The sequence below is a fragment of the Meriones unguiculatus genome, chromosome 15 (genome assembly GCF_030254825.1).
Source record: "Meriones unguiculatus strain TT.TT164.6M chromosome 15, Bangor_MerUng_6.1, whole genome shotgun sequence".
NCBI lineage: Eukaryota > Metazoa > Chordata > Mammalia > Rodentia > Muridae > Meriones > Meriones unguiculatus.
In genome coordinates this window covers 50,154,169-50,181,640 of record NC_083362.1, presented here as the reverse complement: position 1 = coordinate 50,181,640, position 27,472 = coordinate 50,154,169, and the positions used below count along the sequence as shown (strand labels likewise).

Here is a 27,472-nt window from a genome sequence, read left to right as displayed (position 1 = left end):
TTGTTCTTTAGGGCCTGTATAATTCCTTCTACAGAACTGTAGAGGTTGGGATGGCCGGTCACAGCCCCTCGGATGAGATCCTCACTGAGCTGGAGTTGTCACCAGCATGAAAGACAAACAAGGACGAGCTTTTAATAATGCTATTCTAAATCTACAACACAGATTTTTCTGCAATTCTGCAAATATGGTTTTGCCATTAGCCTAGTATGTGCACTGGGCCCTAGCTTAGAAACTAATGAAGCCATATGACCAATACTCTACGTTACCATAGAGACCTTAGTTTTAAACAATTGTACCAATGTACTTTGATGGATAAAAAAAAAAAAAACAAATCCCTCTCTATATACAAGGAGTTACATATGCGTCGTGGTCAGCCTTACATTCTAATTATTTTTCGTCTTTTCAGTTTTAAAAAGTACAAAACTAAACCCTACAGAGTCCCATAGCTCCCTGCATTTCTGTGGGCTTTTCAGCTTAGTCCTGCTTGACATAGAACCAGAAAGTGGTTTCATTATTACAGTTTGCAAAAATGATGTTTCCCATGCAATGGCAAGCAAATCAGCCTGGCAGCTTATATAAAATTTCTCATATTTCAGGACCGTTTAGAAAAAAAAATTAGAAGCAATCATGCAGGTGGGAAAAAGCCGCAGCATCCCCGTTCCTATTACTAGCTTTGCACTGTTCTAGTATGTGCGAATAAAGAAGATACAGTTAGCCAATGACCCGGTGCGCTGAAATGCCTCCTCCTTGAGAAGCTCCTCATTTGGGATAAACTCAGGGCTTTGACAGGTCTGCAGATCTCTCAGATCATGGCTGAAAGATCCCTAAGTATCTAAGCTGGGTGAAACTTTCGCTAGCTGTGGACTCCTGCTAGAAGCACCACACTGAAAGGGTACCTTGCTCTCAGTCAGTCAGCCTTTCTAATGCAGCAGGCTGAGAAGGTTTAAAGAGATGTTGCGTTTGCGGTGTGAGGCTAGAAAAGGGCCATGAAACTGGTGAGATTGACATGGGTGTTTCTCTAGTATCAGGCATGGTGGTGCAGAGAGAGAGAGAGAGAGAGAGAGAGAGAGAGAAATAGACAGAGACAGAAACAGTCAGAGACACAGAGAGACACACACAAAGAGTGATAGAAGTATGACAGATACCTAGATGATAGATAGATAGATAGATAGATAGATAGATAGATAGATAGATAGATAAATGGTAAACACATAGATGATAGATTGATAGATAGTAGACAGACAGACAGGAGGCAGGCAGGCAGAACTTTACCCTGGAGTTAGGAACCCGTCTGAGAAACTGAAATACATTTTCCTCCAGATGTTGCTCTAGACTCTGCCCTCTGTCCTAAACACTCCGAGTTCTGAAGAGGCGATGTTAATTCCACTAATAATTTTCCTGTGTAGATCTGGGAAGGGCCTTTTCCAGAAACATTCCTGTAAAGTGGTGTGTGAGGTGGAATTCAGGGGATACCATGCAGCTCATGTAAGAACAACACCCATGCTTCCAAGGAAATCCGTACTGAGGATCTCAAAGAAAGAAGCCCCATGAGCCAGAGAAAAGAAACAGGTCATTTACGAAGCAAGAGAAGTCAGATGAACTTTGGACTTCTTCATCAATATTAAAAGCCAACGACAACGGAATTTCCCAGAAAACAAAACCAAAATGAAGAAGTAGGTAAGCCATTCATTCAACAAATATTTTTTTTTCTAGATCTCGAAGCATGATACATTGTATATACGGTAAGATTTATAGATAAAGGATATTATCGTATTTCAATAGATTAGAAATAATATCTTTATAGTCTCCTGGAAATGCAATTGCTGTAACAGGAAGGGGGTCAACAGAGAGAGGAAGCACACAAAAGAGCTCCATAATGGAGATGTCACTCAAGGAAGGACAGCATCAGGCAGTAGGAGAGGTCCTGGTGACAGGACAAATGCCCCATGAAGTGCCGGAAGACAAGATGCACGGCTTTCTTCAGGATATGACTGGATCTAAAAGATCACAGGTTAGAAAGTCCCAGGGAAGTTCTGATAACGCACAGGCATTTGCTTTATTATTCTCTGACGTGGAGGGACCTGAGCAGAGATGATTTCATTCCTGAGATTGATAGAGGAAACAGACTAAATCATGAAGACGGCATGATCGAAACCATGAAAACACAAAAGTAAATAAAGTGTAGTTCATGAGGTAAGACTTAGAAAATGGAAAAATGCTTAAAATCGTGGGCCCTACATGAAAAAACAGAATGCCAAGCATCAAAGCAGACAGGGGGAAACTGCACATTTAAAAGTCTGTTTACACACCAATGCTGGGTATTTTCGAAGACAGAGAGATCCAGAATAGGAGGGGGAGCCTCAAGCTGGAGACACATCAGGATGATAACACACATAGCAATATCATCAGGATTTAATTTTTTATCGTATTTTTTTAAGCTGTAGGACACACATTTCTTCTCATATCCTGTTAGGCCACAGAGGAGGGCTTTGCAGCCAGTCCTGAAGATACCTGATAAAACAGGATCAGATGAATGGGGAGGAGGTCCCCCCCTATGAGTGGACTTGGAAAGGGGCACGGTGGAGATGAGGGAGGGAGGGAGGGACTGGGAGGGAATGAGGGATAGGGACACGGCTGGGATACAGAGTTAATAAAATGTAACTGATAAAAAAAAAATTTGTGAAACTGAGTTGTTTTTAATAAAAAAATATTTATATTTAATGTGGTGATGCCCTGCTTGTTATTTTTTAACTAAAATCATGTATTAAATTCGCTGGATGAATAGCTGTCTGTGCGCGCTCTATTGAAGGACCTGGCATATATTGTTTATAATTTCCTAGCAGGCAAGTAAGTACCGCTAGGCAGAGATCCTTACCTAGGATGTTACAAACACCCGATAAGCAAATAATAACAATTTATAGAAAAACTTAATTTTTATTTACTAATAAAATTTTTTTTAATTAACTAACTTTTTAAATGGTAAAAGTTACCCTTCCCTTTGCTAGGTTGTAAACCTCTTAAAGAAGAATTTGCAGAAGCTACTTTTTATGATGATCACACAATAAGACCATACAAAAAATATCTCTGTAAACACTGAAATAATGATCATGTAAAACCTTTTTGGTCACAGTAGAAATAAAGTCTTTCTGGGTTTTTTTTTGTATTAAAATTCAATATTAATGTTGAAATGAAGTTTTTATTATTGATATGAGAATATATAAGTTGGTTTAGAATTTTAGATGTTAATTATTGATTTGCAGCAAACTTTATTTTGTGTCTGAGACTGCCACAAAAGTATTTCCCTGTTTATACAAGAATCTATTGATGATAATTTTTCAAATGTGCCTTTCCATTTTCTGACGTATAAAAAATATAAGCACATTTACTAGTTGCTACTGTAATACCTGCTAAAAATAAATAATAACAGAACTAAGTTCAAATTCATTACCTTAATTTACAACACTAAATGTGACTACAGCTAAATGAAAAAAATAATTCAAAGAGTAAGTCAAATTGTATGTGTTTAAGGAAAGAGAATAACAGTAAAAAAAGATGAGATAGATTTAGTAGAAAACAGAAAAACAATACACCAAAGCTATAAAATACACAAAAGCTAGAAAAACCTCAAAGACACAGATAATTTAACCAGAAAGATGCTACACTAAAAATTTGGTAAAGAAAAAAAAAACCTCCTTTCAAAAATTTTTGTTTTAGGGAAAAGTTGAAAATGATGTCAGAGGATTACCCATAGGAAACATCAGGGCAGATGTTTTTTTTTGGATGAGCTATTTTCAATGTCTATACAGAGGTAATTACTACATCCCAGAAACTGTTAGAATGCACAGAAGCAGATGAAGAGCCAGCTAGATGGTTTTACAACAGTCAGGGAGCCTGCCTGTGTAAAAGTACTGACGTTAGAAGGAAACGAGAAACCTAGACACCAGTTTCACAGACAAATGAGATGCAGAATTCTAAAGGAAGCACCAGCAATGCATGCGCTCCCTTGAGCGATTAAAACACACAGGTGTGGACAGTTAGGGACTCGATTCATATGAATTCTTCCAATAAAAGAGGGAACACCACTCACTCATTTTTAGAGAGATTTGCATGCCTTTCGAAGACTTGATAGGTACGAGGATTTGCTCATATACAAACTAAGGCCCCTTTCCTTCTGAAGTACCAGGAAAATAAAATTGGGTGACTAAGTTAAAGAGCTACTTAGATGGTATTTGCAAGCAAAAGCAAAATATCCTTCCACATGAAGAGTGTGTAGAAGTTAGAATATGATGGAAGAGGAAAACATAAAGTGTATGCCCAGAAAAATTAATATTCAAAGAACTTATAAATGATAAGTCTTGCTAGGCATAGTAGTATATATTCTTTAAACCCAGCACTTGGGGAGGCAGAGGCAGGCAGATCTCTGGGTTCTGAGCCAGTCAGGTCTACATAAAAAAATACTAGGTGAAACAAATGAAAACAAACAAAAAATGTGTTCTTTTCTATTAAAGAGAAAAGGTTTAGGAAAAAATGAAAATATCAGAGAGCTGCAATAATCCACAAATAGCTATTGACTGCAGTAATAAATCTGTAGCCATGTGACTATAAATGTACAAGATTTTCTAGGGTCAATTTGATTAATCTGCAGCAAGTTTTAAAGATAAATAATATATTGATATATGATAAAAATAAGTATGTAACTATTGATTTATAAAGCTTGTTACTACATTACATATAAGAAATTATGAAAATTTAAACATCTAGCAATGGTAAAATATTTAACCGATAATTATGTACCTTTTCTAGAAAACTGTGCACTCAATATTAAATTTATATTTATCAGTGTGGGGACTGCCTACAATGTAGCAGAAAGTGAGAAAATACATTTAGAAGAATTCTAATTTAATTATTATGTGTGATATTCTTGTATGTATGTGCATTGGAAGGAAAGAAAGTTTGGGACACAGACTCTTCATTTCTTTTCTTTTTTTTCAATTCTTTTTTATTTTTATTTTTATTAATTACAATTTATTCACTTTGTATCCCTCCTGTAGCTCCTTCCCTCCTTCCCTCCCACTCACACCCTCCCCCCCTTCTCCATGCATATCCCTCCCCAAGTCCACTGATAGGGGAGGTCCTCCTCTCCTTCTGATCCTAGTCTTTCAGGTCTCATCAGGAGTGGCTGCATTGTCTTCCTCGGTGGACTGGTAAGGCTGCTCCCCTCTCAGGGGAAGGTGATCAACGAGCAGACCAATCAGTTCATGTCAGAGACAGTCCCTGTTCCCATTACTATGGAACCCACTTGGACACTGAACTGCCATGGGCTACATCTGTGCAGGGGTTCTAGGTTATCTCCATGAATGGTCCTTGGTTGGAGTATCATTCTCAGAAAAGACCCTTGTGCCCATATTTTTTGGTTCTGTTACTCTCCTTATGGAGCTCCTGTTCTCTCCAGGTCTTACCATCTCCCCCTTCTTTCATAAAACTCCCTGCACTCTGCCCAAAATTTGGCTATAAGTCTGAGTATCTGCTTTGATACCCTGCAGGGCAGAGCCTTTCAGGGGCCCTCTGTGGTAGGCTGATGTCCTGTTCCCTGTTTTCTCCTTCTTCTGATACCATCCTCTTTGCCTTTCTGAATGGGGATTGAGCATCTTAGCCAGAGTCCTCCTTCTTGATTAGGTTCTTTAGGTGTACAGATTTTAATATGTTTATCCTATATTATATATCTAATATCCACTTATGAGTGAATATATACCCTGTGTGTCTTTCTGCTTCTGGGACACCTCACTCAGGATGATCTTTTCCAGTTTCCACCATTTGCCTGCAAATTTCATGATTTCTGTGTTTTTTATTGCTGAGTAATATTCCATTGTGTAGATGTAACACAATTTCTGTGTCCATTGCTCAACTGAGGGGCATCTGGGCTGTTTCCAGCTTCTGGCTATTACAAATAAAGCTGCTACAAACATGGTTGGACAAATGTCCTTGTTGTATACTTGAGCATCTTTTGGATATATGCCTAGGAGTGGTATAGCTGGATCTTGAGGAAGCGCTATTACTAATTGTCTGAGACAGTACCAGATTGATTTCTCCAGCATGTGTTGTCACTTGAGTTTTTAATCTTAGTCATACTGATGGGTGTAAGGTGAAATCTCAGGGTCGTTTTGATTTGCATTTCCCTGATGACTAAGGACGTTGAGCATTTCTTTAAGTGTTCTCTTCATTTCTTGAATGGTCAGGCAATGGATGCTTTTCATGTTCAGTTTATGAATTTCATCATTACATAAACCTTGCTTCTGCTTCCAGTTTTCACCTATGTATGTATGTGTAATATGCATGTGCATGCATGTTCTGCATAGGTGTGAGTGTATGTATGTGGGTGCATGTGGACATGGAAGGTTGAGGAGAGAATCATTCTCCGCTGCTTGTTCCACTGACACATTGAGGCAGGCTTTCTCAGTCAAACTCGGAGCAGTCTACCATGGTTGGTCTTTGTAGCCAGTTTGCTCTGTTGATTGCACATTTATGCGCTCTGGGATTGGATTTCCAGATGTCAGCAAGTATTTCACTTGGGTTTCTGAGGGTCTGAGCTCCAGTCCTCATGTTTGGGTAGGTGCTTTAACTGCTGAGCTGTAGCCCCAGCTCAGAAGTTTTAGGGGTTAGCAGGGATTATTGTGATGATGAATTAAATGAAAAAGGGAAAACTTGGTCATTTTCTGAGAAAGCAAATGGCTTCAAGTGTGCCACAGGTACTGTTGTCATCTCTCACTGCATCTGTCTACACTCTGTCCTCTTTCACTGTTGGCTTCAGAGCTATGGGAGACCATTGGCTGTGGAGCTGAACTTATTTAAAACATGTGTGTGCATCTGTCTTTTTATATCTATCTATTGTCTTGATATATAGATATGCCCCAGGCAAACAATCTCTGCCATACATTATCTATTTCAGATCGGATTTATTTGGTCTTAATTCATAAAAACTCTCTGAATCCCTAGTATGAAACAAATACCACGTGAGTCCTTTTAAATGAAATGATTAACAACCCATACAGGTAACTTTGAGTCCAGACTACAGGTTTCAGCCTTCTAAAATCATAATTCATAAAAGACATACTTTACATCATGGCCAGGCTCTCTCTCTCTCTCTCTCTCTCTCTCTCTCTCTCTCTCTCTCTCTCTGTCTGTCTCTCTCTCTCTCTGTCTCTCTTTCTCTGTCTGCCTGTATGTATCTCTGTATCTGTCTGTCCATCATGTGTGTATGTGTTTGCACATGCATTTGGTCAGAAAAAAAAATCTGCCCCCCTGAAACCCAATATTTACTCCAGTATATGCTCTCTGATATATTCTATTTTATTCAAATAGTCTAGAAATGACAACAGTGTCCAACTAATTGATCCCATGATCATTTAAGAAGCTGTGAGACTCAGTTTGAAAAATGAGCCTCTGGGGATGATTTAGGTCTGTAACAGGGCCTGCTGCGGTGCACGAATGTTCAAACCTCTAGAGTGAGAGGCTGGATTTCAAGAAAAGTCTCATTATCGGACATATGCTAAAAGCTACTTTATATTTGTTCATAAATTGCAGAGGGCAATTTCTAGATGCAGAAGTCTGCTTTAAGGCAGACTGCTCTCAGTGCAGACATAAGGAAAGGCCAAGCACACAAGGGAAAACTTCATAGGGATAAAAGCAAATCTATCTTATTAATTCCTGGTTAGTCTCCCTTTCCCATGCATTCACTTACCAATTTCTTCCTGTGTAACTACTCCTAAATATCTCATTATATGAAATTATGTTTCCTGTCTGCCTTTCTCACTGGCTTGGATTCCTTATTCACTTCAGAGTCTTTGGAGTCAAGTAAATTTCTGGTGCAAAGTTGCCATTGAATAGAAGCACAAGGAATTAATGAATGGATGGATGAATGGGTAACTAAACAACCACATGCTTTGAAATTTTTGTTTTCCAGTCTGAGGTCTAAAATGACAAACAAAGTTAAATGAGGTTATTAAGTTTTTTTTAATTATGCTAGAACATTAATTAAGTTTTCTTTTTTTGGAAATAAAATCTTGAAGAAAACCAGGAAATTTTTAGGAAGATTCTAAATGGAGAAGGAATACAATTTTTGGTATGAGTCAGGGGAAATACTGAATATGTGAAACAAAAAGTGTTTGATTTTTCCTGTTTGTCAGCTCTCCACAGCTTCATCATTGTGAACTTAAGATTGCATTTTTTTTAACTTTACGTATCTCCATCTACTTCTAGAAAAGGTAAAGTTTTCCTCTTTCTGAATTTGGGAAATGTCAAAAGCAGTCTAAACCCATACCTCGATCACAGACTCCCAGACTCAACAACATCTCCCCCTTGTCACCAATTTAAGAATTGCTTTAAAAGGTTTTTTCCCTGCCATCCTTCACGTTAATTGTGAGACCGTGATTTTCTGGTCTGGAATGTGAGTCTCTGGTTCCCTCATAACCACACACAGACATAGAACATTGATGCCTACAGGCTGCCTGACCATTTAAACCTAGAGATAACTGTAACAGGATTTTTTTTTCTTTTTCAAAAAACAGAAAGCTGGGTCTATACTGAATAGATGAAGGAGAAGGAACTATCTGATAGATCTAAGAAGCTAAATGAAATCTGCTATTCAGAGTCAATCTGGGATGCTGGCAATTAGTGATGACAGGAGAGCAAAACTGAAAAACGGATATGTCTCCACATGGTTTGCGGGTATCCATTATTACAGGGGGAGCCAGAAGGTTCATTAGAGAAAAGATATCAGATCATGAAGGGGAAAGTCTTTCTCATGCCGTATTTCCTACTGTTCCTCTGAGGGGGAAATTCTAAAGTATTAATATGTTTATGCATACATACATCAGAGAGAGAGAGAGAGAGAGAGAGAGAGAGAGAGAGAGAGAGAGAGAATAGAACCTTCCATTGCTTTTGGAGAGTCTAGATGCTGCAGCCGTTCAGCAGCATCTTAGAATAAGATTCTAAAACTTAGAAAACATTGCTAAGTATTCATTGGGTAAATAACTAACAAAGGATTGAAGAATTGCAGGAAGCATGGTTTTTGCACACGTGCTGCTCTGGTTTTGCTGCCTCAAAAATGGAGCCTAGTTTGGGGTTAGGCTGAGTGAGAGACAGAGATCAGCTAGATCATCTGAAGAGAGATTTGCAAACTTTACCTAAGTCTGGTCTTGACAGCAGGAAAGGAAACAATTCCTTGGTGGCTTGTAGCATCCACACCATATCCCATCCTTTAAGATCATTTCCCAGAATGAATGGAAAGTCTGATCTGTCAGCGTAGCTAGAAATCAGTGGCACCAACTTTTATACATTTTCGTAAGCACAATTAGCGATGCGATTTCAAGGCTCACAATGAAACAGTGATGGATGAAAAGACCCAGGAGAGCTCTAAAGTCATGACAGCTCTAAAGTCATAGGCTCTGCTATGTGTTATAGTTTTAACCAAAAGTCACCAGAGTCTCTGTGGAGAGTGGCAATGCAAGCTGTTGGTAGTGATGACCGTTGTTTTAGGGTTTACTCTGATTCAGTGTCTTTCCTATGAAGGCAACAGGCAAGCTTTCTATAAATTTTCTTTTTCTCACCACAGCATCAGAATAGTTTCTATGAAATAAGAACCAAATGTTGTAAAACTTCAGAATGGTTAAGACGCCAACATTTTCTTAAAAGAAAGAACAAGATGGCCACTGTTGTGACCCAAATGGCTTACAGTTAGGAAGATGCCATGGCCTACAAGTTCTGAACTGTTGTCAACCTGAAGGGCTGCAAATACTAGTTAGACGGGTTTTCATATCTTTTACTCTAAACATCATCTTCTCATTTTAATTCAGAACCCAAAGTTTATTTTAGGCCTTTTAAGCTCTGTTAAAACAAAACACATCCAACTGATTTTAAACAGCTTTGAGAACTGTTTAGGCAATCTGGAATTCATAGTAGTTTCTGCTATGGTCTCTCCTATATTACATAAAATGGTCATTTCTCCCATTGCAGTAGAAGAAAAGAATGTTATTATTGAGAAGTTGGAATTTTGGGTTTTAGCATGATCCAACACAAACGGTTGTGGTTTGAGGAAACTTAACTTCTTCTAAACTCGACATCCTGAACTGGAATTAATTGCTCATTAGAGGCAGAAGGGGTTCTTTTTTCACTTGACTGTAAGTGTAGCATAGAGGGTTTTTTTTTTTGACATATTATGGAAAAATGATGTGGTTCTGAACTTTCATTTTTCTGCTTTTTTGCTATTTAGGTTTGGGATAGAGCCAGAGATGGCTAGCTTATTTGATTACAACATAAAAAGAATGATTTCATTTAAACTTTTAAAGGGAACTGAGAAAACGGTACAAAACTTGGGTTTTGGTTTAGTCCTGTTGGGCTCAAAAGCAAATTAAGAGTGATGAAGAGTCATAACACAGAGGAAGAAAAACAGTTTTGACAGTGTTTAAATATGAATCCTTAAAGTCAGAGGAAACATGACATTTCTCTCTCTCTTATGTAAAATGTATCTAAAGAACTGCCAGGGGCTCTGGGATTTAGCCCGCATTTGAAAATCAGCTTTGTTAATGCTTGTGTAATGATGGAGCAGAGTCTTAGTTTTATCATTTGTACACTGCGGTTAAAGGTATCTACGTGTTGTGGATATAAACAAACACGTTTTGTTTTGATCCCAGGTGTAGGATATGGGACTGATTCAGATTGTCCACAACAGAAAAGCATTTGCCTCATGCGCTCTCTGAGAGGGGCACTTTGCCATCTGCAGGTAGTTTAAATCTGAGGACTCTGGAGTGAGAATAATTGGACGGAATTGGGGTACAGAAAAGAGAGATGTAAGTAGCATAAATAAAATAGTTTTAAAAAGTGTGCACCTGTGGGATGTGTTATACAAGGCAGGGTTGAGTAGGCACTGAATAAATAATGTCATTGTTATCAATAACATGGCATTGTATTATTTATTAAGAAAATAATCTGCACGTATTTCTTTGTATTTCACCCTCACTCTTAGCTCAGCCTGCAGTTGACATTTCTTTGCTTTGGGGTTTTTGCAAAGCGGAAGGCAGAAGCTACTTGAAGTCAACTTTCTGCTGGCCTTTGATTTTTGCATAAGCTCATTTAGGAGATTAGGGGTGCCCCAGGGTCAAAGATGAAAGGAACAAGCCTTAAAAAGGAAGGTATATGTGTGGGAGAGAGGAAAATAGATATTGACCTTTGGAGCAATGGAATTTGCCAAAAGAGTACTTACTAACTAAGCTGACAGCCACCTCCTGATTTCACCATGTGACTCTCAGTGGTAGCATACCGAGTGGGGCTGGAAGGCCTCCCACAATGCAGTGTGCACTGCACAATGACCCAGCACTCCCAAATGAGCAGAGGTTAAGGAGAGTGGATAATGGCATGGTTCTCTAGCCAGTGGAATGGATGGCTGCTAAACACCTTGGCATGTCAACGCCTGAAGACGTTTACTGAACACTTCCTACCTGTCAGATTCCATTCTATGTGCTTTCCATGCCATCATAGACTTGTTCCCATACTTATATGTCATGTGCATATTTAGATGGCAGCTTATTAAAGGAGTCAGGGAAGTAGAAAATGACCTACACTTTTCCAGTCAGTAATTGGTGTAAATGATGCAAACTAGGGCGACCACTTATGATCCTGATCTAATAAAATGCCATGAAATGCTCTGCTTGCTCACCATATTTCTAACAAACAGTGCTCAAACTATTTTCACCATTTCTGCATTAGGAAGACAGGGTGAGTGGACAGAGTGGTTTAGGGATATCTGTCTTCCAGGGCAGATGGCCAGGGCAGGGCTGATGAGTCATGGTCTGGGTTACAGTCACTGATGCCACGGGTCCCAGAAGGCAGATGTAGAAACAAAGGGTTTCCTTTGGAGGATGTGAGGACTACTTTACTGAAGAAATCAGTTCCATTTTCAGAATCAGATCACTGCTCACAGGAAGCTAGTCAGACAGGGCCACGTGACAAAACTTTACATAAAAAGAGAAGCCTTGAAGAAAGCGTAGGCTGGTGTAGGGGGTGACATAGCGACGGGAAACAGAGGCACTAGTCCATTGTGGGAGCAGTTTACACCAGTCAGTGTCCTGAACCCGCCTCTGATACTTCCTCTACAAACATGACGGGGCAGAACGGACTTCTTGGGGCAAGTACTGACAAAATGACAACTTCCTGGAGGGGTGGGGAGTGTAAGGAGATCAGCTGGAGCACTGGACTTTGGAAAGAAGAGTGGGCTTCTGTGGGGAGCCATGATGGAGGAAGTCGGGGGCAATTAAAGGTCAGGGATTTATGGGAAGGTCCTCCAAACATGTATGTGCCCAGGAAAAAAAAAGAAAAGCACCCTTCTCTTTCTTTGGCTCTGGGGCTCTCTGCCGCCGCCCCTGCCAGTGACACTATGATCAGCACAGTCTTCCTGGGCTTTAGTGGAATTTTGGATTCTGGTCTGGGAACCCCACCATCTTCCCCCCCCCCCGTGGGAAAATCCATGTCTACTTCTAAATGGCCAACTTCTAAATATGTCTCTGCAACACAGTTTATTTTTGTGTAAACATGGCGCCTCCTTTCAAGATGGCTGATGCAATGGCTTAAAAGCTGGAGATTCACTTATGTCATATCACCCAGCTTTCCCCCCTCTAGAGCTTGCATGGCAGTGTGTTTTTGTGAAAGTAACATAGAAACATATGGGCTAAAGCCACCGCCACCAACTTCGAAAATCCTCAGTTGCTCGTTTCTTTTCTTCTGCATTTCATTTTTTTTCTGAAACCCAGGTGAACAAGTTCCAGCCGTTAAACCGGCATTCCATGCTCTACCAAAGACTATTCAACCAACCTTCCGGTTTTGCTAGAGTCTCCTAACTCATAGATGCAGTAGTTTTTTTTTTTTTTTCCTGCTTTGATATTATTTACATATTTCAGTTCAGCTGCTTTGGGTTCTGAGGAAAACAGTGATCTGTGGATGGAGTCGACCATGAGGGAGGGAACTGTGCACGGAGCTCCAGAGAGCTAATCCACCAAGTAAGGGCTGAATACTACGTAGAAGGGACCTGAATCTTCACCATCCCATGAAGAGCCATATGTTAGAACTTTGCTCACCAGGGTGTAGAACTATGCTGTGAGGGAGGTATAGCACTTTTGAGAGATGGGGCCTACTGGGAGGTTCTTTGGTGACTGTGTTTGTGCCTCTGGAATGTACTGTAGTAGCCCAAGCCCTGACTCTTCTCTCTGGTTTCCTGGTCATGTGGTAAGTAGTTTTGCTGTGCCACTCACCTTCTACTATGCTGGGCTGGCTCACCACAGCCTTAAAACGATGGGCCACATTGATTAGGACTAGAACTATAATTCAGCACTGTGAGCCCAGGGGCCCCTTTTATTTTTCAAAAGTTAGTTATCATAGGCATTTTGTAACAGTGACAGAAAGCTAATGCAAGAGCCAAACTGCAGCTCTCTCTGCATACATACTGTTAATGGCTCTAATTTTTTAACTTCATTCCAATGCTTCGAGATTTTAATAAAAGAATGTATGTGTCTCAAAAATGAATGTTATTGTCTTAGAGTTTCTATTGCTGTGATAAAACATTATGACCAAAAGAAACTTGGGGAGGAAAGGATTTATTTCATCTTATACTTCCACGTATCAGTCCATCACTGAGGGAAGTCAGGAATGGAACTCAAGGCAAGACCCTGAAGGCAGGAACTGAAGCTGAAGCCATAGAGGAACGCTTGCTTGCTCTTACTTGCTTGCTCTTAATAGTTATTCAGAGTACTTTCTTCAGCACCTAGGACCAACGGCCCAGGGTAGGGGGGTCATTGCACATAGTGAGCAGGGCCCTCGGACACCAGTCATTAATCAAGAAGTAGGGACATTTTCTTAGTGAAAGTTCCTCCCTTCAAAATGTTTCTAGCTCATGTCAAGGTGACATGAACGTAGCCAGTGGAGTTATAAAGATATACGAGCAACTCCGTCTAAAGAAAGCAAGCATTCTTGGTTATTTCAAAGAATTTGATTGCTTCTATAACTTGTAGATTTAAGGTTAACCAAAATGTCACTTTCTTCAGGTAATTATAAAGCCAGAAGTCCGGTAATTTCAGATGAATAGCTCAGAAAAATCACTTTAGTCCTTGAATAGTTCAAAGGTACTAGGTTAGTAGATAGGAGAAAGTATCTTTATCTTTTTATGTAGCAAAGAAGGACAACAAATTTGGGAGTGTTGATGGCCCCCATTCTTTGTAATTATAAACAGAAAAATGCATAAACACATGAGATCTTAAAAATATAAGATGGTAATGTTTATATGATTAGAATTCAAAGTTGTTTTAGCTAATCCCTGATTGTAGCCAACATCCATTCCCTTCTCTTCATGGTACCTCAGTTTCTTTTGGGGGTCCTTTTCACCCTTACTTATGGACTTTAGGTTGTTCTTTATAACCTTGTTCTTGCTTAGTTCCGATTATTTTGGCCTTGAGGACTGGCTCAGGCTGAACCAGTTAAGCCTTGAGTACCTCACTGAATATCATTTTTAGGACATTCTGGGATCTGCTGGGTGTGAGAATTTCCACAGAGTTGATGAGCTGTAGGTACTGAAGGCTATGTTGTTACTACCTGTCCGTGAGAGCAGTGCCTACAGAGAGAACGGAGAAACTGAAAGAAAAAGAGAAACTCCAGTGGCCAGACTGGAGGAACTAGATGCAGCCCCTCCTGAGGACAGCAATGCCTATGGGCAGGTCTTCCCAGGCTCTGCTGTTACACAAGCCAGCAATTTCCTGTTTTGCTTAAGCAATTGAAATCAGGTTTCCATTCTTTGCAATACAAGAGTCAGTTCACTAATCATAATTAACACTATATTTTTTTTATTTGCTTGGCTTTTGTTTTTAATAAAATTAGACTCTTTGGCTATCAGGTGAAGTTTATCCATGAAAACTCACTCAGCAAAGATATTTGGATTTATTTATTATTGGCAGGGTTTTGTATAATCACATTGGTCTCGAACTTTTTGGGTATTAAGGATGACCTTGAACTTTTGATCCTCCTGCCTCTATCTCTCAGATAGAATTGCTGGCATAACTCATCATACTGTGCAGTGTAATTTGTTTTTATGAGTTGCCTTCAAGGAACAGACAAGGAAAATGCACTGTAAGCCTCATTTCTGGTATTAGATCATTGACAGCAGAAGCTCACACCCTTTTTATCTCTTTCTAGTTAGAAAAAAAAATCTTCCGATTGTCTTTGTACTTGCTGTTGTCTTAGTTATTATTATTTTTATCACTGTGATGAAACGCTATAATTAAAAGCATCTTGAGGAGGAAAGGATTTATTCACCTTCTACATCCAAGTAGGAATGTACCGTCACAGAGGAAAGTTGGGGCAGAAACTCAAGCAGGGTAGAAGCCTCCAGGTAAGAACTAGTGCAGAGGCCATGGAGCACTGATGCTTACTGGCTTGGTCCCCATGGCTTGTCCATCCTCCTTTCTTACTGCACCCAGGACTACCAGCGCGAGGCTGGCACCACGCACAGTGAAGTAGTGCCTCCCACCAACGATCAGTCACGAAAATGCACCACAGGCTTGCCCAGTGGCCAGCCTGGTCGGAGAGTTTTCTCAGCCGAGGTTCCCGCTCGGCAAATGACTCTAGCTTGTGTCAAAGTGACGTAAGACTCATCAGCCCCGCTTGGCTGTGGTATATCTGCCTTTAGTCTCTGCCCGAAGATGGTTAGCATGACCTCAGCACTGTGCTCGCCTTCCCTTCTGAGTGCGAATGTTTATCTTTCACTTGGCAGGTCAGACGCTAAGCACGCTCCTTCAACCTGCCTCCTGAACCACCACCCCAACGGAATGAGCAAACCTTTTCAAGTGTTTTCCTTTATTAACCCGGCCACTCCTTTTGTTTGCAACCACACTGTACTCCCTTCCTGGAAGGATGGGGTATCAAGGTTTTTAGGACAGTGGAACCTAGCATGTCGTGTGAGGGCTAAGGTATGCCTGCTACCAGTATGCTACACGTAACACACATGTGTTCTTTCTTCCCATCCGAGGCTATAAACTCTTTTATAGGTAGACATTCTTCTAATTTAGCCAAGGCTTTCAAGAGGCGCGAGGAGGGTCCTAATAACATACTATGCGGCTCGCGAAGAAGGCGACAATAAAGGGACGGACAGTTGCAGAAAACAGGAGAGCCATCCCATTACTTACAGGATATCCATGCTGCTATTAAATAAGCAGATAATCTTTATCTGCTAATAAAACAGGCAGCCTGTTGCCAGAGGACGGTGACAGTCTTAACAACTTTTACAGAAAATAAAAATACCAAGCAGATAGCAGGTATCATGTTTTCTTTTGGCAAATGTTAACACTTCACAGCTAGCATATCTTGCTTACTTAATTGGGCCTATAAAAACCCACCAGGCCATTTCACATGGAGCCATTGAAATTCTCTAGACCAATTCTTTATAGCTTTTCAGAGCCTGCCTGGGAAAACAGCTACAAAGAAGGCTGATAGAAAAGATTTTTCAGCTCTCGAACCCATATTTACAAACCTTACAATCTTTGTGTGTTTACTTGGTTTAAAAAAGATGAAGTGAATAAATCAGGCAGGTTATTATTGCTCTTATTATTTGGGTTTGGAAAAGAAAAAAATAATATAGCGCCAACACGAGAAAAGAATAATGAAATATGTTGACTGAGGCAAGTCCCAAACTGCCCTAAATAGCTTCCAGACCACCTTGTCTGCAACTCACTGCAGATCCAACATGTTCAGTTGCTTGCTCTGAGACCATGTAGGAGCTGGCTACAGCATTTTCCATATATGCTATTATCCTATGGAGTGTTGGCTTAGATACATGAATTCCTTAGCTAGATTGTGAGTCCCTCTAAAGTGGATATGAAGCCACATTCTTTCCGCCAATGACTGGCCTCCACCGAGACTGAGCAAATGAATATTTATTGAAATTGAGATTGAGGAAATAAATATTTATTAAAATTGAAGAGGAAGGAGATAGAGATAAATGGAAACGAAATACAAAGAGAAGAAATTGTGAGAGACGGCTTAGGCTCAAGCTATTGAGTGTGTGTGGCATCAAAGGAAAAAAAAATTCAGTCCCATTGAGAAAAATACTTTAGAAATATTCACTTAATATTCTTTTTTGGCAAACATTTTCATCATTTTGGGTTTAAAGACTTTTGTGAGTATACTTTCTTTCTCCCTGGCCTATTTTTAATGGAGTATGACAGTACAGCTGGGCATCTGTATGATCGATAGAGTCAAGCAACCACTGGTGTGGGGGGGGGCTTTTTTTTTTAATGCATCGGATAGCTATCAGTAAAAAGACTTGCCTTGCTGGCATAAGAACCCAGGCTTTATTTCTAAGACCTTCATTAAAAAAAAAAACAATTAGTCAGGCTTGGTAGAATGTGCTTAGAATCCCAGTGCTGGGGAGATTGAGACTGTTGAAATCTTGAGGTCAGCCATCCTAGCCTAAGGGACCCAAGGTCAGTGGGAGACCTTGTCCCCTAAAGCAAAGCAAAGGTGACCAGTGCCTGAAGAATGACATCTGAGGCTCGTGTCAGGACTCCATACATAGGCACACACATACGCACGTGCATACTTGTATACCCGCAATCATGAGCATACACAGTGCCTATTACTGAGCACATATGTGTAATTCCCTATTACAGTTCTCTACATCATAGAGATTAGAAACTGTCTACATAGCGTTGACCTTGGAGTACGTGCTATCAATAGTCTGGAGATGTTCCAAAGTATACAGGAGAAAGCCCGTGGGGTCTAAGCAGATCTGTAGCATTTTAAATAAGGGACTTGGGCATTTGTAGGTTCGTTATCTGGGTAGAATGGTTCTGAGGAGAGCAAGGGGGGGAATGATGGTTGCAGGGAGATCTATCTTCCTACGTTCCCTCTTGGCAGCTCAAAGTTTTCTGGAATAGGATGGTTTTGGGGAACATTCTTTAGGTCTCTTGACCTGATCATGGTATACAGTACTGGGGCTGCTCTAAGTCTGTGAAACGTTTCTGATGAGCATAATCAGGATGATTATGTAGGCAAACATGGCCTTCTTAGCCATCCATGGAAGTGGAAGGGGCTGGTGCCCCATTTCCATTACTGAGTTTGAACGTGAGAATCCGTGTTGACTACTTGGAGAATTAGAAGTTGGTAGGGGTGTCTCTGCTTCCACATCCCTTGATTTAACTTTAACAAGAACTCTCATGGCGCTGAGGACCAGCCTGCTCTAGACACTACAATCTCATGAAAGACACTTTGTTGGGCCTGGCTGAGAGGCAGAAATGAAGTGATAACTTTCTAAATTTGCTTTCCTAGATCTCTCCAAATGTAGCAAGACAAGGGTGTAATTTCTCAGGCCTCCCCTAGACAAAAGGTACCAGTGTTTTCCTTTGGCATAGGGAAAGGAGTGGAAAGGATGCTGAGATTCTAATCCCCAGTTTGGAGTATCTCAGGCGATCACAGAGAACACACTTGCCTTTTATGACAGTGCAGTTCCCAGCATCCCTCTGGGATGCCTTAGACCCAAATTGTCTGGGAAACATAAAATCAGTCACATTTGGCAAGGCTCAATACCCCAGAGCATGGGAAACACAAATTAAAATAGATACTTCTTCAATCACTAAATTGTTTGGTTACAAGTTTGTTTGGTATAAAGAGAACATTAGAAAAGGGAGCTCCCAAAGGACCAGCCCCTCCCCCACCCCCAGCTCAGGTTTGGGGAGCTTCACAGGCACGTTGAGTCTCTGAGGCTTAGCATCTTTCCTCTCAGCTCAAAGTAAAGAAATCTTTAAATGAGATTGAAATATCAAGGGCTTGTCATTCTAAAATTACTTTCCTACTGTGCTCATAGGAACCTGTAAACACCTCCCAATGCGTTGGACATGGTGTTCTGTTTTGGGGATAGGAGCAATCAGTTTATCACCTTGTTTTGTCTCTTAAGGGAGCCTGAGTTTAGCCTTGTGTGTGCCTTCCATCTCTTGTCTAAGGCAGTAAATCAATCAGGACCAAGTTAGACATAGGGTGAATTATTATTGCATGTTTTATTCCCTAGAAACTCAGGGACATCACTGGGTTTGGATTACCAAGATGCACAACATACTTCAGTCAATATGTATTTATACATTTCTTTGATTTTGGGTTTTTTTTTTTATATTTTGTTTTGAGATTGAATCTGGTTTCAATCTTACCATGTAGATGAGGCTGACCTTGAACTCCTGATCCTCCTTTAGTCTCCTCAGTGCTGGGATTACAGGTGTGTGCCACCTTCCCTGGATCCACTAGTGTTCTAAAACTCCATTCTGTGTAAAGGGACTCTCCTGGCCTGAGGAGTTGCCATTCTTCTGAACAATGGTGGAGATGCCGAAACTAATGTCCGGTCCTCATGTCTTTCAGATGTGCAGATGTGAAAACTGAAGGGAATTAGGTCTGGTCTCCACATCTTGATCTTGTGAGCAGAAATATGTGTGAAACTAGAGCAGGAAAACACCTGTAATGCGCTTGTCTTTCTAAGGAGATGGTAAAGTAGGAGGCGCTGGTCATCCAAGAGGATATATAGGATAGGTCACAGTCAGGGCGCTACGGTGACCGCACTCAGCTCTGCTCCAGTACCAGTACCAAGAGCTAATACTTGGTAATACGTATTGAGTGCCAGCTGCAAGTCAGGCACTGTAGCTGACAGGCTCTCATCATCTAGCTCTAAATTTCACCCCTGGGCATATTTGTGGGTGCTCCTGAGTTAAGAATATCTTCTAAAAACTGTATATCTAAAGAAATTAATCAAGTGAGAGGACCCTGACTAAAACACTCAATTCCCATCCTGAAAGGCAAAGAGGATGGACATCAGAAGAAGAAAACAGGAAACAACCTCGGAACCTGCCACAGAGGGCCTCTGAAAGCCTCTTCCCTGCAGACTATCAAAGCAGATGCTGAGACTTATGGCCAACTATTAGGCAGAGTGCATGGAATCTTATGTAAGAAGTGGGAAATAGTAAGAGCTGGAGAGGACAGGAACTCCACAAGGAGAACAACAGAACCAGAAAATTTGAACACAGGGGTCTTCCCAGAGACTCATACTCCAACCAAGTACCATGCATGGAGATAACCTAGAACCCCTGCACAGATGTAGCCCATGGCAGTACAGTGTCTAAGTGGGTTCCATAGTAATGGAAGAGGGACTGCCTCTGACATAATCTGATTGGCCTGCTTTTTGATCACCTCCCCCTGAGGGAGGAGCATCCTTACCAGGCCACAGAAGATGACAATGCAGCCACTCCTGATGAGATCTGATAGACTAAGATCAGAAGGAAGGAGAGGAGGACCTCCCCTATCAGTGGACTTGGGGAGGGGCATGGGTGAAGAAGGGGGAGGGAGGGTGGGATCAGGAGGGGAGGAGGGAGGGGCTTATGGAGGGATACAAAGTGAATAAAGCGTAATTAATAATAATAATAATAAAAGAATATCTTATAGGTAGACTTACAAGAAGGGGGGGGGAATGGTGCTACCCAGAGAAATCAGAGCACACCTTCAGTGCTCATTTTCTGTGCTTCAGTGTCATTTTCTGCTCCTTGAATGTCTGAATGAATTAGCACAGAGAGTCCACATGCAAAACCTTCTCTTACCTCAAGGCATGGCATCCTATTATACTGGGAAGTTGGGAAACATGGATTGCTCAGATCTCATATAAAAACAATTGATATCTTTGATATGAATCCTCTGAAATTTATTTCTAGTAACCATTTTTTCTAAAGAAGAGACATCTCATATTGCAAAGTCTTTTAATGCTGGGCCCAATATATAAGGTCTAAGAGAAGGAGTGGAAGGATTAAGATTCACAAACATTTCTTGTCTTCTTTAAAGTAGCTGACATCTGCTCGCCCCACACCAGTGAGGGAGCCAACAGGAAGTAAGTGTGAGAGCAGATAGAATGAACAAGTACAGCTGTGTGGTTTAATTTATATAAGCAACTTCTGTGGGAGAAGATGGCTGTGGTCGGGGTAATGTTCATATCTATAAAACTCAAGAAACCTGAATGTAACCCGATATGCACAGAATTTTCTTGACCCAGCTGTGTACTTCTGCTCTGAATTATGTTGGTAGAGAGGAATTTATGATCGGAATCAGGCGTGGGCTTACCCAGTTGAGGTCGTGGTCAGACGGCCGTGTTCTTCCCTCTTCGTTTTCATAGAAAGGAAAACCTTCTCTCCTGGCCTGGTAATACTCTTTCCGAAGCTTCTGGATGCGGTCAGTGGTTCCAGCCACGGGACGGCCGCTGCAGCACATGAATAGACATGGTCACATGGTGTGTGTCAGCCTCCGAGATCCTCTTACTCTCCCTATGATGGGGCTTGACATCCCACTTTGAAAGATTTGATAATGTAAGTTAAATGAGGAAAATGGTGAAATCCGTAATAGAAATGTGCAAAGAAAGTACATCTCTCTCTCTCTCTCTCTCTCTACACACACACACACACACTTCTGACTTGGGAGTAATAAATGCTTTGGGAATGAGAAGGTGAAAAAAATGTCCTGACCTTTTAGAGCAATTAAAAGGCTCACCACTCTTCTTCTTATGATCATATATACAGTGTTTTGGTTAAATTTCAATACGGGCATTTCATTCCTTCAAATGCCATTTCTTATTTGAGATTAAATCCCAGTTGTTTGACCTGAAGGTTTGATGTGACAAATGACTGGCTGACATGCACCAGGATTCCTTTCAGTTAAGCTCGAGAACTTTTGGAGCACGCAAGCTCACGCGCGTGTTTATGTGTGTGTCTCTGGGTGTGCATGTATGTGCATGTGTGTGTTAAGGGGTGGGGGAGACAGCAGGATATAGGTCAATATGTGAGAAAAGTTAGACCATAGATAAGGAAAGATGGTAAAGATACGGTAGTGGGTGGAAAACTGGGGTAGGAGAAGGTGGATAACACCTCAGTGTTCTAGTGAGCTCCTTGTCCAAGGGGCATTTTTCTGTGTGCTAGCCTCTGATTCTGCCTAAGACAGACAGCATGCCCAGTGACACTCTGGACAGCTAGCAGCCCCTTGTTTGTGTTGATCTGTTATGGTTATTTTAACAGAATCAGGCTTCTGCTCCTGTTTCATAATCCAGACAAAACAGATATTCAGGTCTGCAGTGCCTTTGAACTTCACTGGTTCGTTTACGGATTTTGTGGCCAACTGTGCCAGGCCTCACACTGAGAACTGGTTGCTGTAACGACAAACAGTTCATGTTCTTTCCCTGGAAGAGTCCCATTCTGGGAGGAAGAGGACAGAAAGACCCACAGAAAACCAGGATCTGCACAGGGGTTACGGGGGCATGAGCTGAAACGTCGACGGGGTGAAATCAGACCACGGGAAGTGACGGTGGAGGTCTCCACAGAGGAGGTAATGCTCCAGCTCAGTGGTTCTCAACCTGTGGGCCGAGACCCCTCTGAGGTCTGCATATCAGATATTAACATTAGGCGTCACAACAGCAGCAAAATCAAAGCTGTGAAGTGGCGACAACCTGAGTTTATGTTTGGGAGGCACCACCACATCAGGAACTGTAGTTAAGGGGTCACAGCATTAGAAGGCTGAGAACTACCGATCCTGCTGACCCTACATGGCTGGGTAGGTGAGGGGGGGCAAAACCAGGCAGGGAGAGGGCAGAGCAAGCAAATCTGGCTTTGGGGATTCATTTCCCAATTGGGACATTTGGGCAGGTGGTGGTCCCGGCTGCCTTTGCTCTACCGCCTACACAAAACACTTGGCATATGCTCCCTGCCTCATGTCAGTCAGTAAGAGGAAGTGCTAGTGACCCGAGCCTTGGAGAAGAATCGCTCTGGGAGCGGCTGGGGGAAAGGAGACAAGTGTACGATGGACAGGTAGCCAGGGGCCCTGATGGGAAGAACCCTTCTTGTCAGTAAGGTCCTTACACATCACAGGTGAGTTTTACATTTAAATATGATAGCTAAAAAAAAAAACAAAAACAAACAAAACAAAACAAAACAAAAAAAACCTGAGCGATCTAAAAGCAAATTAAAGTATTTGAAAATTAAGCTGGGAATTATATAAAAAAGAAAGTAGTGAAAACAATCATATTTGCAAGCCAGTCTTCAACTTTGTGTCAAGGCGGTGGATAGCATGGCCACACGTTGGCTCTGTGGTCTCTTGCTACCAAGTGTGCGCTGGCCACTGGGCCTCGTGGATACACTAGAGATGGCAACAGTGGATGCTTTGAGTTAAGGAGCCACAATCCCTGAGGTCAGAGAGATGGCTCAGCAGTGATCAGGACCCAAGTTTGATTCCCAGCACCTATGTCAGGAAGTTCACAGCCACCGATAACTCCAGCTCCGGGGAATCTGCCACTTCTGGCCTCTGTGGGCACCTGAACTCACAGGCACACATCTAACTGAAAATGGTAGGAATAAATCTTTTTAAAGAAAGAATAAGACAAGTGTGTGTGTGTGTGGGGGGGTGGTTGTGGTGGTAGGGAAGCACAGACTTTTATTTTCCCATTTAAAAATTCTGAAAATAGTTATAAGCCCCCTTTTTAGTTTTTAAAAAAGATAACCCTCCAAGACAATAAGGACCCTCAGCTTTGCCAGAGCACTTGGGGGGCAGCCTGCTCAGCTCTGAAAGCTGCCTGGGCTCTTTAGTAATACAAGCTGACTGAACTGGCCGGATCTCATGCATAGGCTTCGGCTGGTTATGGGGATGCGAGAGCAGCATTCAAACTCACCAGATGAGTTCAATCAACATGGCGCAAACATTGCATACATAATCTATTAGTTTACCCCAAAGAAACTGAAGCATTGAATTCAAGTCGAATGAAGTCATCAGTAATAAAGGAAAACAGAAAAAGGGAAGAAAGGGATCGGGAAGGTGCTGTTTTTTAAAAAGGACCAAATACCACAATATTCTTCTGTTTGTGGTGGGGAAAAAAAAATCACATTCCGACTATAAACTGTTCTTCCAGATGCCTATAAATACATAAATTTTAAAAATATGGGTTTGATCAGATTACCATTCTCAAATAAGACAGTAGGGCAAGAATATAAAAGCAGCTGTTCAGGATTCAAAAAGTCCCCGATGGCTGACAGGAGCATGACTATTTACCTGGAAAAGAAAGCTGGCTCCAGTAAAAAACAGGAGGAAAGTCATGGAGCGTCTCCATGCAAAGCGTGCTGTGTCTTCTCCCAAGTGTGAATATTCGAAGATATTCAGAATAAAATGCAAGTCTTTTATCACAGCCTGGGACTATCTTTCAATACTTGGTCTTATTTTCCTTCCTGCCCTCCCTTGGCAACAACCAAGTACTTTCCCAAGTATTGTATATGTTAATGTTAGGACTCACATATTCTAATTTCGGTTTTCAGCTCTTCTCAGGAGATAACACACATTTATCACTAAATTAATATCATGTTATGTATTATAGTGTTGTAAGCATAGCAATCAACTTGATGCTAGATTTATACACACTTTGTAGCAATGGTATCAGCCATTATAATAATAATTTATACCATAATGTATTGATGCAAACTTTTATATATACTATCTGTCAGAGTGCAAATCAATAACCAATTGAAGGACCCTAGACAGTCTCAGAATCTGTTTCAAGCCATAATTTCAGAAAACCACTACCAAGCTATTGGGCTGGACACTTGAATGGACTTTATTTATAATTCTATTGTAGGAGCTTTGGAAAATACCTCAAAATCTGGAACGAATATTGAAAAATAAGGTCTATTATTCTTCTCATTAACATGAAGAAGATGAGGCTCACAGCTGATAGACGACAAAGGTCAGCCTGACTGCAAACATCCCCACTGACTGGAGCGTTCCACTTGCGACGACAGACCACTATTCTTCTGCCTCCTTTGTATCTCAGAGGCTCGAGCCTCTGGCAAACACCAAACATCATGGACTTTAAGGCTAGCACACAGGATTTGACTCCTGAAGGTCCCTCGGTGCTGTCTGCTCTATCTTCTTGTTTTTATGGAACGTAGCAGAATGAATTCTGGGAAAACTTCTACCTGACATACTCAGAAGTGATATCAAGTTCTTATGCAACTCAAACCTCTTAAAGGATTAGACCCTTCACATCTGCATCACTACATGGAAGGTTGGGCTTTCTGTGTTTGTTGCTTCTCGGGTAAAGGAGGGTTTGGATCCTCTGTTTCTGAGCCAGGACAAGGATTATAGCTGTGCGTGAACACACCCAGCTGAGTCTGGCTATTCTTAACAAAACTCTATCCATATGTGGGTGACTGGTAATGGCTTTTGAACGTTGAATTAGTTTAAGCCATATATCAAGACATTTATGCCATTTAGGATTTCTTGTCAATTACGTACCCTATAGCCTATGTCTTTAAAGGCAGATGCATCTCTAAGCAGGCCCAGGCCCTTATAGCACTGCTGAGGCGGACAGAGTTCAGTGTAGCAATGGGTTTCATTTTTTTTTGCAGTGATCTACAGACATAAATAACCACCATATGTGAAAACTTTCACACCAAGGCATATATATATGGGAGGGATATAAACTTACTCCTCCCCGCTCATAATTCCCTCAGTAGGAGCACTTCTTAGAAATAAGTACTGGTCTGAGCATGATGTAGGCTTCTTTCCTTGCTGCTTGGGGCGAGAGAGAGTAAACCAGCTTTATGGAGCATCTGTGACGTCCCAGACACAGCATCTGTGCTCATGTTATCCAGTTCCGGTTAAGTCTGTGTGGATGATGTTGTTGTTAGCCAGACTCATGCACCGAGGCTCACAGAAGTAGAGAAACACAAGTGGTTAGCGGTGGGCCAGGATTTGTGTGCCTGTAAAACTCTAGCTGTTTCTTCTATATCACGTTGCCTTGGGAGAAAGGCATTAAAATGCAGCAGGCATTTTGGAACAGCAGTTCACAGGCATTTCAACGCAGAGGGAATTTAGCACAGCACATTTATAGGCATACCTTTTGATATTCTTTTATTTGCACAGATCTTTGCTATAAAAATAGAAATAGAAGTAGCTAAAGTAATAGGAATACAAGCAATGAAGTCTGTGTTCATTAAAGGAATGATGTTGGAGCAATCGCAGACAGACATTTCTGAGCAATTAATATTATATCACTAACAGGCTTATGTGGGAACCTAGTGTAAAACCGAATGGGGTGTAGGAGAAACTCAACATATGACTAAGATCCCACATGAAAGACAAAGACTGTGGATGAGGACCAGGTTGGAGAGGCAGCCAGTGCCACAGCAGGACAAGTTTTGTCTATGTAGAGTTTTATTTTTCTAACTATACTTGGAATTCCACAAAAGATTCTGAAAATCAAAACAAAACAACTCAAAAAACCAAACCATGCAGCTGAAGGCAGATCATCATTGACATGATTATTATGTTTTGTTGGAGAAAAATTCCTGCCCAATAAAAATTTTGAGAGGTTATTATATAAAAAAAAGTATTTGGATTTATAGCATTTAAAACATTTGTAGCTGTGACAGTATTTATACAAGTTCTGTATAGATTTAATATCCCACGGTGAAAATACATTTAAATAGTGTGCCCATAATCCAAAAGATACTTCATAGTAAACACATGATTTTAAGAGGGTTTAATTATTAAAAAATTTCCTAATTAAATTTTGTCCAAAAAAAGTTCTGGAGATTATTTGACATAAAAATTTACTGAAAACTGCATTATACAATATCTACTCCCCCCCACCCCCCAAAGAGTACCTATTCTTGTATTGGCATTTGATATTTTGATTTTTCATCCAGTGACATTTTGGGACGCTAACTGGCTATCCATGGGGTTGCATTTTGTTTCTGATTTCTTCTCAAATTCCTCCTTATTTCCTATGCGATGTAACTGCCACTCACAGGAGTAAAGCCACTCTAAAGAGATGCTTGTGCCCTTCCCTTTGACTATCTAATTATTAAAACAATGGGCCCCAAGAAACTGGAATTTCCCCAGGAATGCTATGCTGGTAGAATGATAAAAAGTGAGAGCCTGGGTGCCAGTCAGAGAGGGAGCTTGTCTTGGGAAGAGATTTCACATTTATCTGACAACTTGTCAGATCACCTTGCGGGAGGGACTGGATGTAAGAATGTGATGATGGGTGGGCCACACCTTGACGGGGGTTTCTGAGTTATGTGTGCTTCTCGCCTTTTGTTTAAACCCGAAGCTCATGCTTAGGGACTAGAAGATAGATTTGGAAAGCATTGGACCTCTTTGTTCCTTTCCCAATTGGTTATAAGAAATAAATCTCGTTCTTCCTCTGGGTTTTTGGAATTATTTGCCTCATTAATTGGCCTATTGAGGACGGTTGGATGAGCCTCGCTCCTTAAAGATGCCAGGACCCAGGTTCTGATCCTAATGGCTTTGGTGAAAATGATACTCTCCACTTTAACTGAGTTTTGCCAATAGTTTCCCCCCCAAAATAGTAAGAATTGGCCTTGAT

At 41.1% G+C, this 27,472-nt stretch overlaps 1 protein-coding gene across 1 annotated transcript in view; it reads right to left on the bottom strand.

Moving 5' to 3' along the window:
• Nucleotides 1-27,472, bottom strand: part of Pard3b (par-3 family cell polarity regulator beta) — a 948,430-nt gene that overhangs the window by 84,464 nt on the left and 836,494 nt on the right. The window contains exon 21 of the mRNA XM_060368467.1: nucleotides 21,175-21,310. Coding sequence (XP_060224450.1) covers nucleotides 21,175-21,310 — 136 coding nt within the window. The remainder of the gene's footprint in view (nucleotides 1-21,174; nucleotides 21,311-27,472) is intronic.